Source organism: Coturnix japonica, chromosome Z (assembly GCF_054131305.1).
Source record: "Coturnix japonica strain WE chromosome Z, WE-NBRP24, whole genome shotgun sequence".
NCBI lineage: Eukaryota > Metazoa > Chordata > Aves > Galliformes > Phasianidae > Coturnix > Coturnix japonica.
The window spans coordinates 38561014-38584919 of record NC_140702.1 but is presented as its reverse complement, the minus strand read 5'-3'; the positions used below and the strand labels follow the sequence as shown (position 1 = coordinate 38584919).

General features: G+C 36.3%; 1 protein-coding gene across 11 annotated transcripts in view; it reads right to left on the bottom strand.

Moving 5' to 3' along the window:
- Positions 1-23906, bottom strand: part of PRUNE2 (prune homolog 2 with BCH domain) — a 136503-nt gene that overhangs the window by 50225 nt on the left and 62372 nt on the right. For 10 of the 11 annotated variants that reach the window (XR_014939765.1, XR_014939763.1, XR_014939764.1 and 7 more), the window contains exons 7-8: positions 7450-7608; positions 237-6726 (exon numbers count right to left, since the gene is read on the bottom strand). Coding sequence is in view for 6 of the 11 variants with exons in the window: in XM_015849168.2 (XP_015704654.2) it covers positions 237-6726; positions 7450-7608 (6649 nt within the window). In the remaining 5 variants the exon portion in view is untranslated. The remainder of the gene's footprint in view (positions 1-236; positions 6727-7449; positions 7609-23906) is intronic. The other variant, XM_085529927.1, reaches the window with a different exon arrangement.

Sequence of the window (23906 nt, the reverse complement as noted above, 5' to 3'; positions counted from 1 at the left end):
AAGTTAACACCATAATCACTCCTAAAGGAAAAATAATTCAGTGTCCCTTAGACCATGCACAAACAACAGAAACAACATCCCAACTTGAAAGTACAAAAGGTTTATGCATGACTAGAAGAATAATACTAGAAGTACTCCCAACAGCAAAGTACATCAAGGAGACACATATCTCAACATTCAGCAGTAATACTCCAGACATTTCCTTCTTTCTTTGTCTCATGAACTTGTTTTCTTACCAGCAGGTGATCTTTTATCTCCACCTGGCGGTGAGTCGACATCAGCTGCTTCTGCTTCAGATTTTTCTTTCAAAACCCCAGAAATTCCTAGAGCTACTTGAGACTCTGAGAATGAAGGTACTGACATGTAATTCTTCTGAAGGATCTCTGCTGAATTGTCAGGCACCTGATCTTGGATGCTGTTTTCTTTGGTCATTAGGATGCCTTCATCACCTTCCAAAGGAGTAAGTGGTAAAGGCTTTTCACAAGGAACATTATTACAAAATGGCTGCTTGAAGGGTTCATCCCTTGTACATCTGCTGCTAGCGGGTTCAGCATCAAAAGGCACATGGAATGGTGGAGTGTACACCACTGGTGACTGGTCATTGGGCATTTCCTTAAGCACAGGAGCATCTTTCTCAATTATGTCTTCATATTCTTTTGTTATGTTCAGTTGATCTTTTAAATTAGATTCAGAGCCTTCATTATCACCAGGAAGAAAGGATTTGGGAAAGAATAACTGCATATTCTTTGATTCCCCTTCTGTAGCTTCACTGCCTGCTACTTCTAGCATACCAGTTTCACTGCATGTGCTCACTGAGATACTACTGACTGATGTGTTACAGATGTTATGTTCCAAACCCTTCTCAGATTCATCCAAACACTTTGCTGGTAATTCATCACCAATTATTGCTACGTGGTCAATATCAGAATACTTTCCAGCTTCAGTCATGGCAGCAATTTCTTTCAAGTTCTGCTCTGCTCCATCAGGTGGAGTTAAATTCATGGGAACCAAATCTGTCTGGAAGGTCACTATTTGAGATGAATCTGTTGGTGTTCCTTGACAGTTTACAGGAATACAACTTTCATGGAATGAAAGATCTAATGGTGTCACTCCTAAAACTTCACTGGGGATGTTGACTGATTCAGCTGTCTTAAGAACAGGTTTATTTTCTAGATCATGTTCCAAAACTGGAAATTTGAGAGGCTCTTGACAATTAGAAGACATAAGCTGATAGTATTCATCAGTCTTTCCCTGATCATAGTCTTGTAGACTATTACTTTCAGATTCTGCCTCTGTCTTCTGCATTACTAACTGACTCTTTGTATCAGAATCTATCTCTTTACTCTTATCTGACTGCATGTGAGTCATCTGAGTATCTTGTCCTTCAGGGTTTACACTAATCTGGGAAGATGGAATAGAGACATGATTAGCTTTATATTCTTGGCACACATCTGGGCTGTTTGATGTCTCAGAACTATTGTCTTGCTCACAATGATTTAATATATCAGGATTTTCACTAACTGGTTTCAAAGTGACAAGCTGTTCAGCGCTAGTCCACAGGTCAGGTTCTACTGAAAACAACTTATTACCTTCTTTTGTGTTATCTTGTAAAATATCTGGGATAAGTGCAGTTTGGGGAACTAATACGTTCCACATTGGACCTGACTTCTCTGACATTTCAAAAGATAAGTTTTCTACAGTGAAAGCATGCAGCTGATGGTTATCTTCTAATGTTTCACAGGTGTCTAGCTGTTGTTCTAGGAGGCTGAGACTTGCAACTCCCTCATACCCTTCTGCTTGATCTAGTACTGTGTTTCTTTGATCTGCTGTACTTGACATATCTTGTTGATCATGTGAAAAAGGATTCCATGAAGTCAGTTGATTACTCTCATTTGTGGAGAAAAATTGTTCTTTCAATCCCCTTTCTTCTTTATCATCTAGTATAAAAGGATCACACTGTTTGAACTCCACAATGTTTTCACTTACTTGACTGTCAGGAATATTCATAGGATATAATAGCCTTTCATTTTCTTCTACATGATAGTACAGGTGAACAGGCTGATTGGCATCATTTGGTTCAGTGGAAGGTGTTTCTGTTAGTTCTTCATTTTGTGCAGGTGATCCACAGGACTCCTCCTTACTGTTTGTGACTTGATATGTTTCAGAGTGACGTGAAACAGAACACCGGTCTTCCACCAGGCTTTCTTCACAAGTTGGTGAATTCCACCATCCTGAACTGTCATATGGAAAGTCAAATGTCCCTACACTGGATTTCTGATCAGTTCCCAAATCAGCTTCCAGGGACAAACACCACATACCATTTTCTGCAGAGTACTCTTCTTTTTTACCACCAACAGAAGTCACTGTTGCATCTGCATCCACTTGATTCAAATGTGAACCTTCTGTGCTACCCACTTTTTCACTGCAAAGACTCACTTCAGCCTTATTCTGAAGTGTTTCCTGCTGATCTAAATATTCAGAAGTCTCATTATGCTCCATTATGGTAAAGTCCTCCTGTGGTACATCCTGAGCTTTAATTGTTTCAGGATTTTTATTCAAGATATCTACAAAGATCTCTTCTGTCACCTCATTTTTTGGATCCAAATTGTCTTCATTTGTTTCAGGACTTGTTGCATTTGATTTTGCATAATCTGCACCAATTTCAGATAATTTATGCTCCTTGTTTTCATGTGTGGAATCTTCATTCAGTTCTTCTGGACATGCCTCTGAATTCTCTGAATCCTCATTTACTTCTGGACTTGATAAAGAAGACACAGTATCATCATCTACATGAGCATTCCAAAAATCTAAGTTTTTAGGAACTTTATTCTGTGCTGTGCTTGTTTCAAATTGTTCTTGACATTTATTCCCAAATTCTTTTTCTTTGCAAGCCTCCTTAAGATTTGTATCATTTTTAATATCCCACGTATCTTTATTTTCTTTGAGATTACTGTCAACTGGAAGGTCTCCCCAAACATTCACTGATGCATCACTTAAATCAGGGCTTGTTCCACTTGAGTGTGTATAATCATTTATTGAATCACTCCATATATTATCTTCGTCCAAATAACTTCTGATCCGTATATCCTTTGAAAGGCTGCTTGTGGTGGTTGCCATTTCGTGGACTTCACTTGCTTCAGGACTTGTTCCAGGAGACTTCAGATCCTCATGTTGCTGTAAATTCCAAGCAGTTTCAGGAAAACTGTCCTTACATGTTACACATAGTTCTCTGCAAAGCGTATCAGCAGATCCTAAATTTTCAGAATTTTCATTTTTACCCGAAGCTATATCCTGTGAAAATGAATTATCCATCATAGACATATCTGTGGTGTCAGGAACACTGACATAACCAGCAGAAGGACTCTTTTTAAATTTAGAGGGTGGAGACTCATCTACGAAAATATTTTCATGAGCGCTGCTCAGTTCTGAGCTATTTTCAAAAGACACTAACTCAGAATTACTCATGTGTGGGTGGTTAGGAACCACTGTACATGAGCCCTCTATTACTTCTCCCAGTGCTTCTGGTGGTTCATTCATCAAAGAAGCTGATGTAGTTAAGTGGCAACTGGAGTTATTCTTTTCAGAGTCATTCCAGATGTCTGACTTCACAGGCATTTCAGAAGAATTATTTTCAAAGATACTTTCCATCTCAGGACTTGCTGCATCCTCTGTCACTTTAGTCTCCTTTTCAGCTTTCTCAGTAAGAGGCTGTGATGTTTCACCGTAACTATAACTTTGTGGCCTGGAGTCATCAAGAGATTCATAATTTCTGTCTTCCTCAGAAGCACTTGAACAAGACTCTGCATCATTCTGTGACAATTCTTTCCTCTCCTCCTGACTGATTAGATTACTCTGATTAGAAAATGACACATTATCTGTGACTAAGTCTTCCAAACTGAAACTATTCCTTATTTTTTCTAGTGATCTAGAAGACTCAGATTTTGACATGTTATCTTCTGAATCTGTGTTACATGAAGGCTCACTGCTGTCTTCTGCTGGTTTGCTGCAAATGTCAGTAACAGTTTGTTTTCCATTTGTTTCATCTGTTATCTTATATTCCTCTTCTCCTTCCTGAGAGATGACAATGGCATTATCCCAGCCTTCCTCACGAACCTGCTCAGTTTGTAGATCCCATAAGTTAAGATGTTGCTCTAAATGCTGACTACTCAACTTTTCATTTTCATCTGGAGTGTTCTGTGCTGACTTCTTGCTCAGTGCCTCACTTCCTAAATCATATATTTTAAGATCCAAACTATTTCCGGCATCTGAAGTTGGTGTAGAAGTGTCTGTGTCTTCTACAGGAGCTCTGCTCAGTGTTTCTATCTTTTCAGCTAAACTTTGTGCAGTATTTACTTCATTCTGTAGTGGTGATAAGTCATTCACTGTTTGACCATATAGTGATGCAACTCTTCTGTTTTCAGATACAAAAAAGGTGTTTTCATTGGTATGTACCTCAGTTGAAAAATACTGATCTATTGCTTGGTCTGAACTAAATAATGGTTTAGCAGAGGTAGAAAGAGCAGTACTGTTAGTATTTCTTTCTTGTAATTGAGCATCAACATTATTTAAGGGTGTGCTCCAGATGTCTGTGTCATTGGATCTTGAAAAAGGCATGTTTATAGGATCCAATGGTTCGTTATTTGCTTTCTCAAGTGCTTTTGGTTCAGCCAAATTTGGGCTTATCAATTTATCAGTAATTGTTTCTTGGACAAAATCTTCACTCACTATTTCTCTTCTATCTTCCACATATGTAGGTGATATATAAGAATCAGATGTTGAGTAATTGGTGTCTGGTGGAGACACACTCAAGTCTTCGCCTATATTTGATGAACTAAGATCTGAATGTTTATACAAGAAGGTGTCATCCCAGGGCACCACTATTTCTGTTGCTTCTTTCCTGACGTTTTTATCATTGATATTCCAGGTACTTACATTTTCAAATTGTGTTGGCCTGTTCTTAGGATCACCAAATACCGTTTTTTCCTCTGTTTCTAATGTGGAGTTATTCTGCATATTGTTGATATCAGAATTTGTATTTTCAGACAATAGACACTCATCTAGGGAATAACACTTTTTTTTATCCCAGGCTTCTAGAGATACATGGGCAGATGAGTTTTCAGTCTCATTGCCTGCTACAATTTCTGAAGAATCTGATAAACTACGTTTTGTTGTGGTCCATTTCTCAGGAACATTCACTGATTTTTTTTGTCTGTCCAGTCTGGGCACATTCCAAACATCTTCTGAGGATCTAGCAATATTTTCTGCCTCAAACTTCATCCAGACATCATAAGAGTCTCCCTTCCCTTCACCACTGCACCATGCATCTGACATAACCGGTGCTGGCTGACTGATCTTCCATGCATCAGTAAAATTCTCTGGCACTTGTTCTGTCTCCTCCAAAGAAGCAGTTTGCAAACACAAATGTTCACTGTTTTCCTCTTTTTTATCTTGTTTTTGATTATTTAGCTTAAACTGATTATCCCACAAACCTGTTCTTGTGTACTCCATTTGCTCAGGCTGTTTTTGGAGGAATACAGAATCTGATGCTCTTCTATCAACATGTTCTCGCAGCAATGGGCTTGTTTTACAATTGTTCCATAGGACAGGGCTTTGAAATACAGATTCTTGTTCACTTGAACTCCACGTATCAACATTTCGGGACTCTAAGTCAAAGCCATCCCACCAGCTACCATATCTAACACGTGACTGAGAACACTTTGTGTCGTCTATTTCATTTATTTTCTTAATGACTTCTTGTGGGAAAAATAAAGGCTGCCCATTATCTAGTGGTGAAGTTTCTACAAGGCTGTTCATTGGAGTTGGTGGAATTCTTGAATCAGCAGATTTCAACATTTCTGGTGAGGAAGTATCACCCTCAACTAAATTAATCAAATTTGAAGTTTTCTCAAACATTTCTTCAGGATTCACGTCAAATTCAGCTAAGCTATCTTCATTCTTTGTTGCCATAACTAGGTCAGTTGAATAATTTGCCATATCACTTTCTAGCAAGTTTGCTTCATCATGTTCCTTCTGCACAGCAAGTTGTTGCCCTTCTGATGAATCACTATTAAGGAAATAGTCATCTGCTGGAGAGCAGTCAACAGAATGGGAAGATGATTCAGATGGAGCTGTAACCATTGGTGCTAGATCAAAATTGAAAAGGTCGAAGTTACCACTGCTGTCTCTGGATTGAGGTTTTTGTTCTTCTGCTATTGCTCCTTCAGGAATAGGGCTGCAGGAATCAAAGCCAGGCAGAAGACTATGATGGGAAACAGCACCTTCTGCAACCGGGCTGTCATCACTAAGGAAAACTGAGCTCTCTTTGGAAGACCGGCTGCTTCTAATGGTAGCCAAGCCACTGTCTGGACTCACAAGGTCTACATTAAGATCAACATGGGCTTGAATGGATCCATTTAGATCCTGAGGATTTTCTATAAAGTTGACAGAACTGGGCTGTGGTTCTACATCAGAGCCATATAACTCCATAATACCAGAAGACCCTTGTGAAAGGGGAGCACTTCCAGCAACAGCTTCAGTAGAAGATGTTCTACTGTTTGATACCATTTCTGGTTGTCTTCTATTCATGACTTCCTTAATGAGAAGAAAAATTTGATCACAGGTCACCAAGGAATTTTCTTGATGATAAATAAAAATTTGGTCACATCCACACTCCAGTGGATCCAGCTCCAAGCAAGGATTTTGACATTCTTCTAATTCACAGCAAATCTGTTGAAAAATGTTTCAAAAGCCAATACAATCAGGTCACAGACTATTCCACTGTGCAACACAGTCATAGCTATCTATTCCCATTTACCAGCAACAGACACTTCACAAACACTAAATAGATTAAATACTATATTTGGTATAAAATATATATTATGCAATCAGTCATAATGTTTACACAAAATTATACAATTTGACTTTCAAGTTTATTTTTCATTAGTAAAAGAAAATCCAAATATTTAGTTATTGCCTTAAGAAATCTTAGCAAAATATATGAAGGTTATATAAGAAAAGAATTTCTAGAATAATCGATTTCATAAAATAAATATATTTATGTTGATCCTGAAACAATAAGGTCCTTTAGGTACCTGTTCCTAAAATGATAAGTTTTTAAGACAAAGATAAAGGTACAAGAAATTGCCCTGTGATAATTTCCTCAATTTGGGGACAAATACAGTGGAAAAAGACAGACAGCATCTAACTTTAGGTAAGATTTTGTTCTAGAAATAATTAAACTTAATTTCAGAGCTTAAATTATTTATTGATAAAATACAGAGATATGAGTTTTGGTCATTTTCATTTACATGATTGTTCATGACCCACTGTAAAAGACTAGATCACAGTCACTGCTCTTTGTGATATTATGTGTATTGTATATCACAATATAAAACCAAGCCAAGTATTTTTCAAGAACAATACTTCTTAATTCTTTTTTCAGGTACTTACTTGATTGCCTAGCTCTAAGTTTTCTGAGTATACTGCCATTTGCCGTTTTGTTTGCTGCTCATCTGACAAAGCATTGGCTAAAATGACAAGTACGTCAAACCCATATTTATATATGAATGCTTTCAGATCACCAATGAGATTCCTGTGTAATGTGCAGTCCTGAAATAAGGAAAGAAATTTAGAGGTCAGTGCATTTTTCTCACTCTTTCCATCCAAACCTGTGGTGAAAATAGTCAGAAAAGCTAGTACACAACAGTGGCTCTAAGCGCCAACAGAACTTCCCACAGACTAGTGCAATGTCAAATTAGCTAGATTTTGCAGTATAAGGTATTCATTCTTTTTTTATGACTTGGGGCTATAATGCACGAACAGCACATGTCCCTCTTCACTCATCAGCTCTGAAAATTGCTAGTGAAGAAATTACCAGAAACTCTGTTTTCCCCTTTATGTTCCTATTTGCATTTGAGATTTTTTTTTTTTTATCTTCAAGTTAAACACAATGTCATATGCTATAATAGTTGTGATGCTACCAAGCTACACTGCCCCTGAATAAACAGCAGTTCATCATAAATACAAAACAACTGTATATGCAGATTGGCGTATTATTCCCTTGCATCTGTCTCCTACCTGATAAATTACTGTTTTGGTTAGATAAATACAAATACTATTTATTAATCTGCTTTAAATGTGTCCACAAAATGCCTCTCCCTCCTTTATTTTTTAAGTCGAACTTAAAATAAAAATAAAAAATCTTTTTGTTGAGAGCTTCAGAAGTAGATTATTTCCTAGATTAGAAATGAAGTTCAGCTTTCATGTTTGCATAGCATGCAGTAGTATGTTCTGCATGAAAATCATGCAGATTACTGCCCAAGCAGAAGTCAGTTTACTGATCAACATTCAGATGTAAGTTCTGAATAGGGAGATTCAGTGAAGAATTATGGTGAATAAGGTTTAAATGTCCTAACACTTCTCAGCTGGGTGCCAAGAGGAAGCTTGCAGTCCAATTGCAGTTCTATTCTACAAGGTGTTCACTACTGCAGACACAGTAAATCAACTACAGGTCTAATAAACATTCTAGCCTCATTATACTTTAGCTTCCAAATTGTTTCTGTATTGCTTGAATCAATTGCAAATGCAAGGAATTAAGCATTTTCTGCTAAAATCAAGTGACTGAACTAGAAGCTTCACGCTGACTGTGATTATTTCTGCCTACCCACTGCCTGACTGTGCACACATCCATTGCTGGTCTCCATAAACACTCAGTAAGCATCAATGAATGTGTGCCATTTTTAATGCAAGGAGGAATTCAATGACACATCTTTGCTTCAGACACACTTCCATGTCACACACCATTTTGTTGGACTCTTCCTTTGCTGCCATCTGTCACATGGCAATAAAATGTAATGGGATATTGGTGGGAATGTGTGTGCCCCGGTGGTGCAGTGGTTAAGGATGCCGCCTTGCAACACCGGGCCCGGAGTTCGAATCCCCCTGAGGCGCAAGTGGTAGAAGTGCCGCTCTGCTACACAGAGGCTCGAATCCTGGGGGCTGGACTCGATGATCTCTAAGGTCCCTTCCAACCCGCACGAGACTATGATACTATGATATGAATGTTTGACCTCTACTGCTGTAACATCAACATCTGCCTCTTCCACGTGGGCCAACATAATAGAAATAATATAAAATGGAGGCATTGCTGTGGGAGCCATCCATGCAATAGATCTAGTGACCAAAAGAGGGAAATCCTTCAGCAGCCAGGATATGCTCAGTGTGCTGTACGAAGACCACTGCCAGTTCAGTGCTACACCTTTCAGGGCTCCTATAAAGGACATACAACCATAGCATTCTCTTCTAAAAACATCAGCTCTAAAAACCGTATTTTAAATATACTTTACAGAGCTTACAGCTTCTCTTTCTCTTTCATATTGCACCAGCACTGCCTACTGCAAAACACTCAGCAGCACAGTTAAGAGTTTAGCTGTTCTACCACTAACCACCATGTCTTTAAACAAAACATACGTATTACATATGGATTTAATAATCTAAGATAGAAAGTTTTACAGTGACATCAAATGGGCAATAATACTGAGGATATCATTAAAGTGTGTCAAAACATTGGCCACATCAAGCAGAACGAAGTGATCACAGCTGATTTGTTACTTTATACCATGAATCTTACCCACAAACAACCATCTGACAAAGTTTTCAGTATTCAGCAGAGGTATGAAACCCAAGACTGCTTTCATTCTGCAGCATCATGACAAACAGGTATGCTTATCACCCTATTACATAAATGTTTACTCACATTCAGATAATACCTGAGAACTTAAGTTACTAAAATTTCCCAAACATAGTCATTTTAGTAACCAACAATAAATATTTCTCAGAATTTGTTAATTCAATGCATGTCCACAAATGAAAAGAATGGTGAACATAATGCATTAAAATGATGTTCAAAAAGTAGATTTGCTGGAAGACGTTGTTGCCTAAGCTATGAATAAAATCAAGATCAAATTATACATCTTACAGCATCATGACTCTATCATATAGATTTTTCTGATTGACTGGACTATGAATAAAAATATCTAAAAAACTGTTATTTTTTTAAATAGCAAAGGTATTTTTTTTAGCAATATTAAGTATTACTGATCGATTTTTAACACTTATTTTAATTCCACCTCCACATCTCCATGAATTTTATTCTTGTTAACTATTGCTACCAGCACAATTCAAAGAAGACCCTCACATGCATTAAAATCTTCAAACAGACTTTCATGAACAAGAACCTCTTATATAAAACTACCAAAGACTATAAAATGAAATCTTCCACAAATTTGTGAAGTAAATAACTAGAACATTGTATGCATTACAAACACTAACAGAAAATAAAACATCTCTTTCAAAAATGAAAAACAAAAAAAAAAAAAAAGAAAAAGAAAAAAAAAAAGCTGCTTCATCCCCAAAACGATTACGAGCTCTCTGAAATATAGTGTTGATGAATTTGTGTAATAGGAAATGCACTGCAAGATGGTCAAAGTGTGACAAAGGTCAAATTATTCATTTTTTACTAATTTATTATTAATACTCAACAAATCAATGAACTTCTGATGTATTCTGCAACACAACCAGTTCACTTATTATGAATTTCTGTTGTGAAACGCATTACGAATTTAATGCAGGTTGCATGCTTGCTAGAACATATTTCTCTAAAACTCAAATTTGCTAACAGGAAGTTAACGGAATAGCTAAAATGAGTACAAACCTGGGCAGGCCTCAAAAACAAGCAAAGTCACTGAAAAATACTCAAAGCGAACTGGTAATTTCTCCCTTTCTACACTTTCTGATTTATGAAGATAACAGCCAATTACCCGAGTGATCACTGTAAGTGTACATTACATACACTTCTGATTCTTCTGAGCTAACTGTGTCAATATTAACCTGATCAAATCAAGAACAAACTGTCTCTTTTGTTCTTCACACTCCTCACATGGAGAGCACAATATGGCTTTTGTCAGAGATGCTCCATCATTTTGGCTCAAGGAAACTGTCAGTACAGTTTGAGATTCGTTATTCATGGGCAGATACCCTGATGGGTCTAATGAAGCCTTTCTGCTGACAACTCATTTGCTAAAAATACCCAGCCATCACAAAATATAAATGAGGAATATCACTGCAACCCATTATAATTTTTACATCCAAAACAATTATCACTTTCCTGAACTAAATATATGCTTCTTCATACTGTATTTTCTTACTATTTCGTGGTCAGTACTGTTGTATCCCAGTTTGTTTCTGTGTGATCACTGATAAAACTTTACGACATACTTAAATTGCAATATAATAGGGTAAACACCAATGTTATGGCACACATGCAGAGCTAACAGTCTGTGTGCCATTTGTTGTAAATTGAGCTAATTACTATAAGCCCCCACGTAAAATAAAAATTAAAGAAGAAAAAAAAAACACAAAAACAAGCAAAACAAACTCAATTTTGCATAGAAGTTATCAGGTAAAGTTGCTAAAAGTAGAAAACAGAATAAACAATAATGCTTATAAGACTACACCAGATCATTCACTGTTTGACCTCTTCTTTGTATCCACATCACTGGTAAAAATACACTACACAGAATATATCTTTCTTGTAAGATATGACTCCACTTATCTGCTATGCATTTCAATCTATGAAATAACAGCTCTGCTGTACCAGGATTTACCAATCTTCTGAAAAGAACAAAAGCAGCAGCTAACTCTGCTGTCAGTTTCTAACCCTTTCCTCTTAGGGCTGCTGCCTAAAGTTTCCAAAGAGAAAAAGTTCCAGACTGAAGAGGAGGAGAATGGTTACCTGAAAGCTTATTCCACCATGTCCTACAGCATCCCCTATTACAACTGATTAAGCTTCAAGCTTTCTAAACTTAACTTAGTAGGAAATGTAACCAGGAAGTACCTCACTGTGAAACACTCCACAGAACATGTGATTAATGTCTGTTCAGAATTGATCTCACTTCCCATACCGTAGGTAACAGCTCAATTTTTACAGTTTCAATCATCTTAATCAAAGGCAGAACAACTCAAAAAATAAAGTAAGAAGAATTCATCTACAGTAACATTCACTGAACAAATGATCGTTTAACCATGTTTAGCCACTTCCATGCCCAACTGCCTTTTCTACATTCAGTTAACACTTCTTAGCAATGATCAAATCTTCGTGAAAGAAGATTACAACGAAACAACTTTTCTTCGCACATTAAACAAGTACAAATTCTGTTTTCAAATTCAGGCGTGACTACACTGATAATCAAAATATTTAAAAAAAAAAAAAAGTATATGTATTTTTCTAATTTAAAAAAAATTTTTTTTTTTTAATTTAACAGCTAGGGTACCATATCTCCACATCCCATGAGAAATTGCAATAACATATATCAGAAGGACATCACAGTGTCCTTTCTGCTTAGCACATTCACACCCTCCCACTGGAGCACCTGCAAATGGTGCTCAGAAGTGATAAGTGAGGATCACTAACAAATGCAAGAACTGTTACTCTACACTCAGTGAAAGGAATACCAATTCTTAACCATTAGCAAAACAACCTCCCACAACCTCAGCAGCTTGAAACTAGCTTTGCTGTGCCTTCTGCTGCATGTGCACATAATACTCAAAGAACAAAACAAATCAGAAGTGCTCAAAAAATCCTGAGAAGGTGTTGCTTCTACTGCCTGACATAAACATTAAATACTTAATATAAACAAGCACAGGTAACAGGGTGCACGCAACTGCTAAATCAAGAAGCAAAACAATAGCAGAGGTATTAAAGAAGGGATGTTCATCATCTTGTCTAGGGAACTATCAATGAAGACCACTACTTATTTCCAAATTCAAAGTTCGTAATTTCTCTTCATGAATATATTCTGTAGTGAGAAAATCATGATTGATAAAAATAAAACTGCCATTTTTAAGTTTTTGTCTTTTATTTTTTAAATGGAAGGACACTGATTAGTTTGGAGTGCAAAATACAGCAAAACATATAATTTTCAAATTTAGATGCCTAAATGCCACCACCTCTTTCATATATGTCTTTTAAAATATCAGTCTGTGTAATATAATTAAAGGGATTAACTTAAAATCATAGCAATATGACTTCTGCTGCAAGGAGGGAATGACTGGTAAAATGTACTCTCCAGGCCACTCTGAAGGATAAACTAAGTATGAACATATTTTTCCTATGCAATCTGCATGTATAATGAAGTCTCCTATTTAGAAAGCACAGGTATAGGTACCCAAGAGCTAAAGATAAAGGAAGTCTGAGATCTGCTCACATATCATAACAAAATATCACCTATACAAAATATACAAAAAATCACACAAAATGAAGAAATAACCTCTATGCTAAAGTAATTTCTATACAATGTAATACATTACTCCCCTCAGAAATTTATAAAATGAAAAAAAAAAAAAAAAAAAAAAAAAAAAGAAGTGGCACTTTTATGTCCTAATAATCAACAGACCATGTAGTTGTAGCATATATTTCTTATTCTCATTAGTGTTATAGTTCTTTGTAATTCTAGCTTAGGAATCTCATCTGATTTTTCCACAGCTTGTAATAACAATTAAAAATACTGGAAAAGCCACAACCTACCACTTCACTGACAAGGCTCATTTAATCACATACAATATTTATTTGATTTCACTTTTGACTGATTAGCAAGTGGTAACAAGTAAAAGGCTGACTTGCTAGAGTGATGAACTAAAACATAAGAAAAAACATCATGAGATTCTATATACTGACCATGAGCTGTCCATTTTACCCAGACAAACCTCAGGTGTAAATCTGTATGCCATAATTCATACCTTAGAAAAAGCTCCCATGCAAACATGCTAACAAAAACCCATTTCTGGCTGTCAAGAAAATTTCTGGCAGAATTAATCAACCATTCATCCATTCAGGCTCTTTGCATACCCTTTTGTCAAAGAGGGAATACTAAGAGATTTCTTTCCTCTTCCACTTACTCATTGCAATGGTTTTTAGAATCCTTCAAGCTTGAGTTGATTTATTGAACTGTCTCATAGCTCAGCAGTATAACTATAGCAAATGAACTGGTAACTTCTCAAAAAAAAAAAAAAAAAGCAGTGATTAAACAATATCTGGTTTATTTAACTCCTTCTAACTTCAGATCTGGAGTAATTTCTTAAAGGGGCTGACTTGAATTCTTTAAAAGTTCTATCTCCAATTTTATACCTGTGTTTTCAATCTTTTCTACTTATTTACTCTATTTCAATATTTGACAGAAACATTTCTGATTTACAATGGTCTGACTCTAGAACCACCAATATCTTCACATCTTTCATGCTACCTCATATGGTTCTATCACAAGCCAATTGATATTTCATACAAAAATTCAATAGTTAGAGACGATATTGCCATGTACTTTTATGTAAGCTATCTTATTTATGATGTTCTGCATACACCATAATAATTACCCAGTTAAAGTATCTACCTATTTATTTAATTACATAGACAACATTGCATTCATACTGAACTATTTCTGTATTTATCTGATTCCACTACTGGTAACGAGAACTGTTATAAAAGTAGTTAAGGCACAAAAAACAGAGATATGACAAGCAGTTTGAAACACTGTTTAAACACGGATTTTATTGCTGAACATCGTCCATTGAACCCCATGGAGCACATTTATCACTCACCAGCTTTGAATTTTTCTTCATAAAGATATATGACCTTTGCCTATTAGATTTCATTAGCAGGGCACCATACAAGGCTCCTCTGCAGATGACAGGATAGAAAGCTAAACAACCTCGCCTGAAGGATTTGTGAGAACAAGCCCATCTTCAATCTTTGTCCCTGGGAGGCACTTCTAACACCTGCCAACCACAGCACTATCATCAGAAAAACATTTAGAGATTTATCTTCAGGCTGGTGATTATAAGAGATAATTTGTTTGGAGTATGGATAAAGTTGGTCTAGCATAAACAAACTAGAAGCTCAAATTATACGATTAACCTCATTAACTATTGATTTAACCACTACAAATCCATGAACAAATGTTGTATCAAAATGTTAATTCTTCCTATAGATATAATCAAGAGAAAGAAAAAAGAAAAAAGAAAAAAAAGAAAAAAGCTAAGGCAGGATAGTTTAAAAATGCTGAGCTAATCTTAAGGGTGCTTTCAATACTTGCAGCTTCATTTTTATATGGAGACTTGCCTCATCATTAACAATAACAGTATTTTACTGCCATTTTCCCATGAACTTACAGTTTTGTCTGACAAAAAGTGCTGTATCCCTTTGTTCTCGCTACAGAGGGATGAAAGAGTGCGTCCTCCTGTATCTTTTTTGCTTGGAGACAGAAGAACAAGACATAATGTAAAAATTTTCCAGTTGCAAGAAGAAAGTAATATTGAAAATGGATACTATCACAGCCTAAAAAATTATACATATATAATTTACATTGTATCTGTTCTACATATCATTTGTGGCTGTAACTGAAAGTAACTTCCTTCTAATCACTGAAAATTACCTTCATTCAAGCTAATAAATCATCTGCTCTTCAGCCAAGAGCATATTTAGAAATAATGTAGTATAGTTGGTCCTGAAGACATTAGGTGCTTGCTTTCATACAGTGGAAGCCAACACCATCACCTTCTTGCTAAGGGCGAGAAAAGTGATGTGAGACTTCCAATTGTAATCCAGACAGAGCAGCCAGCCAGTGTCTCAACAGGACATTCTCAGAGGGCCCCACAGAATTCTAGTTCACTCTGCCTCTGCCAAATTCCTTCCTCCTTAATTCTACTGTGCTAGGGGAAATAAAAAAGCTCATTTGTTCACAGGAAGTAGAAGGAAACCTGCAGCTTTTCCTCCAATATGGCAATCTAAACAAATCACTTTGTGTTACTTATACTTAACATCAGTGTTATTTTAAGATAGAGTTGACTGTAAAAACAACAAAAATCTTTCAGATGGGACTCAAAAACTTGCTGCCAAATGAAGAAGAAAAACTTAAGAAACTTTTGGATATAATATTATCTCTCAGTTTAACTTCTTCTAAAAAGGAATGACATTTGAATTAATAATATTAGTTTGCCTGTATTAAAAAAATAAAAATAAAAATCTGCCACAAAATATTTTCCTTCAATTTGAGTGTTTATTACACAGCAATGAAGTAATACAGATGGAGTCCTTCCATGCAAATGGACCTTAAATCTTTTTTAAATTGTTCAGAGATTAAGAGGCAATGTTAAATGCCAAGTTACTGTTTGTTTTTTTTTTATTTCATCACCTTTACTTTGCTTATTCGTGTAAGTATTTCACAGTCTAACTATATGAGTAAAACAGTTATTTAGAGTGAAATAGCTGTAACAGTTATTTACATAGAAAGGCAAATAAATTACCAAGATATTACTGATTTAAGTCCATCAAAACATTCAGATTTTTGCAGGACACAAACCTTTTCTCTCCATTAAGAGCTCTATTCTGAAAATGATTATGTGACAATAAAATAAAAGGAATCATTTGTGGAAGGTTCAGATGTGGTTCTTTTGTTACATTCTAAGGCCTTTCCGTTTTGATTTTTCATCATTTTCCAGTAATTACTGAAGTACTCTGTTTCTTCCAGTTCCCCCTTCTTTTTTTCAGATTTTCTAAACAAGATCTGTGTTTCCTTTCTTGGTCTTTTGATTCTAAAACATTATTCTCAAAAAAATGTACTTCATCCATTCATTCTCCTTACTCCAAAATATTATTTGTTCCTAAATTCTCCTTCTCCACCACTGCCAACTGCAAACTTATATATTATTTTTACTTCCCTTTTTACCATTTATGAGCTGTGTTCCCATTTCCTATTTCTTAGTCTCTTTCCTTTTACAACTGTAATTTCAGCTATAACAATAGAAACCATTTCAAGTATTTAGTTTTAAGTTTTTAGAGGTCTTTCTTGTTGCCCCAGATCAGTCTAACTACAAATACAGTTTCCTGTTGAAGCAAAATGCTCTTTGATTGCATCTCAGCCTTTATTCTGCTTTTAACCCTTGTTTCACTGTTTGTGTTTTCATTTGGGCAGCAGAGATGTTCTGCTTTGGAATGTTCCAGTCCAGCTGAATCTCTGGATATTCAGAAGTTGATATAGTACTTATGATCACTAAGTGGTCATTCTAGAAGTATAAACAAATAGGCAAATCCAGAATGGAAATAATCAGAAACTGATGGAAAGTCTCTCAATGAGGTCAAATGATTTGGTCCAATAATATACCTGTAAGTAATCTCCACATCAACAGTCTTCTCACTCTTCCAGGCACCCAAGTTTAGCAAAATGTCCTTCCATGGATTCAAAGTTCTCTGCTATATGTGTAATGATTCTAGAAAAGTAATTGGAATCATTCTGACTGTCAAGTTTGCTCTGCATGCTGAATGTCTAGCACCTTGCTTAGCCATTACCTTGTTTAGTAGCCCTCATTTGGAAAATAGAGGCAAGAGCAGCCTGCTCTCCATGCTCATTCAGTTCATCTCTATACTGAAGAAGGCAATTATCTTTTTCAAAGACACAATGAAGAATCAAATGGGGCTCTATGTGTTTTCAGTGGAGCCAGTTTTAGCCTTTTTCTAAACAGTAACCAGGAACTGGACAGAAAGCATCAAATAATGTACACTGAATTTTGTCACCAAGGAAAAAAAAAGAGAGAAAAGAAAAGCCAAACAAGTTTGCTTACAGACATGAATAGCAATTCATTTTCTTGTAAATCACTTAAGTTTTCCTAAGGATTCTTCTAATACGAACTTACAGTTATGCAAGCAAAATGCCTTTAGCAACTCATTTGTTAAACAGTCAGTTCCTTCACAAGAGATAAAAGGAGTCATTATCAACGCATGCAAAACCCGGATAAAACAAAGTTATTTGCAGATGCGTCTCAGAAGACACAGGGCTGCACTGGGCGGTAGTTAAGCAGTGGCACCCATACCTCTGTTTTACATTTGCAGAAGGTAAGACAGCAGATTTTACTGCTTAGATTATTTAAGTTTCCAAGAACAAGTTGTATTTAATACAGACTACTGGCGCACAAAACCTAGTTCTCCAGCAGAAATGTTGTACTGAAGTTAAGTGTTTCATAAAGTCATGCTTCGCTCTCTCTGTGGATGGGTAGAAGTGAAAACAGATACAAGGCAAGGCAGCGCCCTGAATACAACTCAGAGTTAACCACCCTGAGGCACAGGATCACGACTCTGCTGACACTGGCATGCAAATCTAGCTTAACAGACACTCGCCCTCAGGGCTCAAGGCAGCTGAAATTAATACGGTTTAAATTGTACTTGATAGTTAAAAGGAATGCTCAGCGTTTAGAAAGAATCATGTATAAGCGTAAGAAGGAAAAATAACCGCCCCACCCCCCTTTTCTTTTTTTAACTAGAGGAAAATAATACATTTGGGCCGTAAATGTGGTTAGTGCAGCAAACAAAAATGGGGTGTAAATCATAAAAAGAAGTTAAGGCACTATAATCCCAAACCGAGCCTAATCTCTCCATGTCCAATGTTTAGTTACCTGAATGAAGGGACAGCCAAATTGTACAGACGCAGTAAAGTAAATAAATATATTAAATAAATATATTCAAAACAACAAACTCATTAAATACACAGCACATATCGTTAGCCACTGGCATGCCATACATGGCTGTAATGCCTTAAAATCCTTTATTTAACCTCCACTTCATGAATGCAGTCATGTATTGTTTGAAGCATCTAACACAGGAGGGAAAGGAAAAAGTACTTATTAGCAATATCATAGCAAAAGTTCCTCTAAGCTAGCAGCTACTTAAAGAATTATATACTGTTGCTCACTAACTTCTCTGTAGCATGTTGAAAAATTATTGTTTTAAGACTAAGGGTTTGAATAAAATGTTAAATTTGTGTTCCCTCAACATTTAGGTAAATTAAGTACAGATATGGCAACCAAAATGCATATATGCTCAGAAATAGTTTGTATTTCAAACGTATCCAGAATTTTTTGAAGTCTGGGAAAACAGGAAATTCACAAAAGTAAAAAAAAAACAAAAAAAACCTGTGTACAAACACCTTTTTGATAAAGCCCATAGCTAAGGCTTTCTATCCTATCAGGTCATTTTTAGAATGCTTTCACTGCAACTACTTTTATGAAACTGATGTTATACAGGACCTCACTTCTTTTCTAAGAATATTTTTGAAAATAATATAATGTAAATAAGAAAACAGGGACTCCAAAAAGCTTCCACAATTCTTTCAAACTGTGAATTGGTCATAGAGAATGACACAAGGGATTTACCTCTGCTACACTGCTGAGTATTAAGAGGAGGCACATAGCAAAATGCATAATACATAGATCACTCCAAAAGTAATGTCTCCTACTTATTTTCACAGAAACCACAATAGATACAAAGAGCTCAATAACACTGATAGAGCAAAATCTCAGCTACAGGACACTATTTTTCAGCAGTCTCCAACATTAGCATTTTTGCCAGTGACAAACAAGAGACTGCATGCTGTGCTTGTGAATGCCTGCACCAGTGGAGGTGACCCACTGTTTTGTATCTGCTATGACAGCATCATTACAGGGAAGATGTTGTCCACACAGTCCATCTTTCCTTGGCCTGAACAGATGGAAGTCAGAACATGTCAAATCCAGACTGTACAGTGGGTATGGTAGGACAGTACAATCAAAATCGGCAATATTCTCCAGTTTTCAAATTGTTATGAATCCTGTGCATTACTGTTGCAAGAGAAAGTTTGTCATCTTCTCTGGCATAACTCTGGAAACTAAGCCTTCAGCTCAGTAAGTATCACAAATGTATCATCCAGAGCTGATGGTTTGTCTGGGTTCCAGGAAATGGAGAATGATCACTCCTTTCCTAACCCAAAATACAGTGCATTATTTTACCTGCTGAGAACCACATCTTGAACTTTTTCTTTGACAGAGAATTCACATGTCACTGCTTCAAAGACCTCCACTTTTACTCACACAATGTCTCAGCACCAGTAATGGCGCAATTCAGGAAACTGTCAACTTCAACCTCATACTGGTTCAAGAGGTCTTGATGAACTTATATTCAGTGTTCTTTCTGTTCCTGTGTGAGCCTGCGAGGGACTCAATGGGCACAAACTTTGTGATATTCCAACACATTTTCCAAACCATCATTTCCAACACATTGAGGCCAATATTAAACAATGAACACAGTTCCTTGGTTGGAATCTGCAACACTACATGAGTGAGCAGATCAATATGCTCTTCATTTCATGGTGTAACAGCTGTGCATGACTGCCTGGAACATGGTTTGTCTTTCACATCACTGATCACCACAGCTGAAGTGCACCACCCACCACCTACCTCACTGTGCTCACAACCACTGTTTAGTTTCCATAATTGCTCAGTAAGCATTGATGAATGTCAGTGCAAGTTATTTTTCCAAATGGAGGAGTTCAATTTGCTTCAGATACACTTCCCTATCAGATACCATTTTGTCAGACTGCCCCTCTGCTGCTATCTGAAGCACAGAAATAAAATCTAATGGAATACTGGTGGGAAGGTTCAACCTCTACTGCCCTACCACCAATGCCTCCCTCTGACTTGGTGGGCCAACACAATAAAACAGGAGCCATTACTTTAAAAGTTATCATAATATATAATAACAAACACGCAGTAGCTGGCAAGTAGTAAAGGATCTTTTAACAACCTGTATATTAAATTGTACTACTATATTACTGTAGTTTTAGCCTCTTTTGACTCTGGAAAGGCAACAACAGAAAAAGCAGAGGTATCAAGCCTACAATTCTTATAATGAAGAGAATAGTATCATAACATTTAACAATAAATAAATAAATAAACCTTGTATATGCAGATGAAAATAAGACAGAATGTTCCAGAGCTGACAGAAAGGTACCAACTTCTTTTTACTACAAAGTGCTCACCCTCCTACACTTCCCTCTTGTAAACCAAGTTGACCCTGGCTCTGCTGCATGCTCTGTACTTCAGCAGAGTAATGTTCTTTCTTACAGTGAATGATTTATCTTCACAACAGTACAACATGACTTCACCAAGGGCAAACCTGACAGCCATTTATGATGGAGCTGCAATATCAAGTAGATAAAGGAAGAGCAACTTAAGTCATCTACTTGTATTTGTGCAAAGCATCTTACACTGTCCCACATGATATCCTGGTCACCAAATTGGAGGAAAACGGATTTGATGGATAGACCACTGGGCAAGGAATTGGCTGGATGGTTACAATGAGAGAGTTGTGGTCAATGGCTCAAGTGTCCAAGTCCCTTACAACACAAACCATTCTATGGTTCTATGCTACATTCATACAGCAGAACATTTAAAAAAAAAAATAGAAGAAGAAACAGGAACAGGAAATAGAGTATATACAACATCAAGCACTACAACATCAGAGTATGAACATTACCAAAAAATAAATAAAAAATTAAAAAAAAAAAAAAGGAGCAATCAAGAACTCTTGATCAAAAGATATTTGAAATGTCACTTGGCCAAGCTTTAGTCTTTTATTCTTGTTTATCCAGCAGATGGTGCCCTTGCAGCATCCATGGCCAGACTACGTCTGTTTCTGTCCACGCACAGAGATGCATACATTTCACACTATGGGTTTTCATATCTGCTTCTGAAGGGTCAGCTTACATGCAGTACTGACAATTGAACTGTTTATGAAAAAAGAGAGTTGCTAAGTAGTTCTTAACACATGGGTTTTTCAAATGTCATTAAATACCCAAGTGATTTTAGTGGCTGCACAACCTATAGGCCATGCCTTACACCTCTGACATCCAGTACCATGTCTGGATCTGTGATCAGGGGAAGAATGACAGGTTGGTATCAATTATGAGTGAGCAAAAACTCTTGGTAATAACTAAATATGTTTGGTTGGGTTTTTTTGGTGGTTTATATTTGGTTGTTTGTTTGTTTGCTTGTTTGTGTGTTGGGTTTTTTTTTTGTTGTTTGTTTTGTTTTGGTTTTTTTGGTTGTTTGGTTGCTTTCTTTTTCCTAAAACTAAGAGTTTTAATCCAGAAATATTTCATCTCTGCAAACATGTGTTTGAATCCTACAGAGAAAGCTCTGCAGCTTTTCAGGTTAATGTGTTTCTGTTTGTCTACTGACATTTAAACCGATGGACACAGTGCATTCCTCAAAGCTTGATAGGCACATGGAAGCATAACAAGTAATCAGTGTTAATCTCCTAGTCTATTATCACAGTATTTCATAATTATATATATTTTACAAAAATTTTTAGAAAGAAACACTGTCAGAACAAATGATGCATCAAATTCAAACAGGCCATCAAGATTGCTAATGGATTTTAATAGCAGCTATTACGGCATAATGGTATTTTCCCAACAGCTGTTTGTTTATAAAATTTTCAGTTTACAAGACCTTTATGTCCAATCCCAGGAGACATCCCTCAATTCATTTATAATCATTTGGTTCAACCTACACATAAATGCTGCCTTATTCGCCTTGGATGTGTTTGTATACATGCATAAGACATGACCAACTACCGTAGCAATGAAAGTGACAGGGAACCTTACAAGTTATACAAATTAGTGTGCATTTTTCCACTTTTAACAGCAAACAAGCTTTACATATATTTTCTCTCTCCCTGCTTGTGAACAGCTCATTGCAACTGAGGAACAGCTGCCTGGATTACGGCCTATTTTTTGTCTCAAGATGACATACGATTATTTGTTTAGTTCCACCTAGTTACACCTGTTTAAGGTTTTGAAAAAGGAGAAGAGGGCATAGTTGTGGAAACTGGCCAGCAGATAATAGCATAGCATGGCCTGCAGAAAAAAAGAGTTGAAGGAAAAAGATCCTGACAGGCAGGTGGTTTTTTTTGTTGTTGTTTTGTTGTTGTTGTTTTGTTGTTGTTTGTTGTTTTGTTTTGTTTTGGTTTGGTTGGTTGGTTTTGGTTTTTTGGTTTAGCCAAATATGCTTTGATGTTTAAATTCAACATCTAAGTTGAATGATAACCTGAGACCAGGAAGAAAGACCCTGTCATGCCTTTCCCATCAAGTGATGTTCAGATAGGACTGTACTTTACAATCTACAACACTTTAAAAATAAGAGAGAGAGAACATAACAAGAATTGTAAAGTAACTATGATCTGAACAGAAAAAAATTTATATTTTATTGAATGAGTTTTTTAGATTTGCATTCCTGCAAGACGGCTGCTTGCCTACCTATCCTTCTTCCTTATTCTCAAATTGGCTATTTAGTACAAATCTGTAAGTAACAGTTAATACTGAAGTCTGCATAAATGCTTTTCAGAATATGTACTAATGAATAATACTTTTCCAGAAACACCTAGACCTAAATAGTTCTGCATCCCCATTAACAAATATCCTATTAACAAAAAAACATTAAAGAATTATTGGGGATACAGAACAAACAAAAAATAAAAAAGAAAGAAAATCATATGCTTCACTTTAAATAATGTTATCTTAGGACAGTAGATGGCTCCAATTTTCCACAGCAGAAAGCTACCACTAAAATTCTCAGCCAAGGCTGTCATTTCCAGATGGTTTGCCTAGGGAAGCTAGTATGCAGTAAGAAAGATAGAAATAAAAAACTGGTTAAATGGGTACTGTTTGCAAGTAGTGTTAGAAAGCCACCTTACTAGAAGACACCTTTCGCCTATACTATAAATACTTTCACAGGGAATTGGTTTATAGCAAGCCTAATCCACAGTCTCCAATCTCACATTCTACTTCTATGACTACTAATCTGAGTTCCAGCAAACAATTATATATCTCTAGTACTCAAGATACTTATTAAAAGAAGAAACTTTACTTAGTTTTCATTGAATGCTTCAGCATTCATGAAGTTGTACACAGAGAGACACATCCTTCTCCACCTAATCCTTTCAGCACCTTACAACCACTACCATTAACATTTAGTTTGTTCTGTTCTTTCAC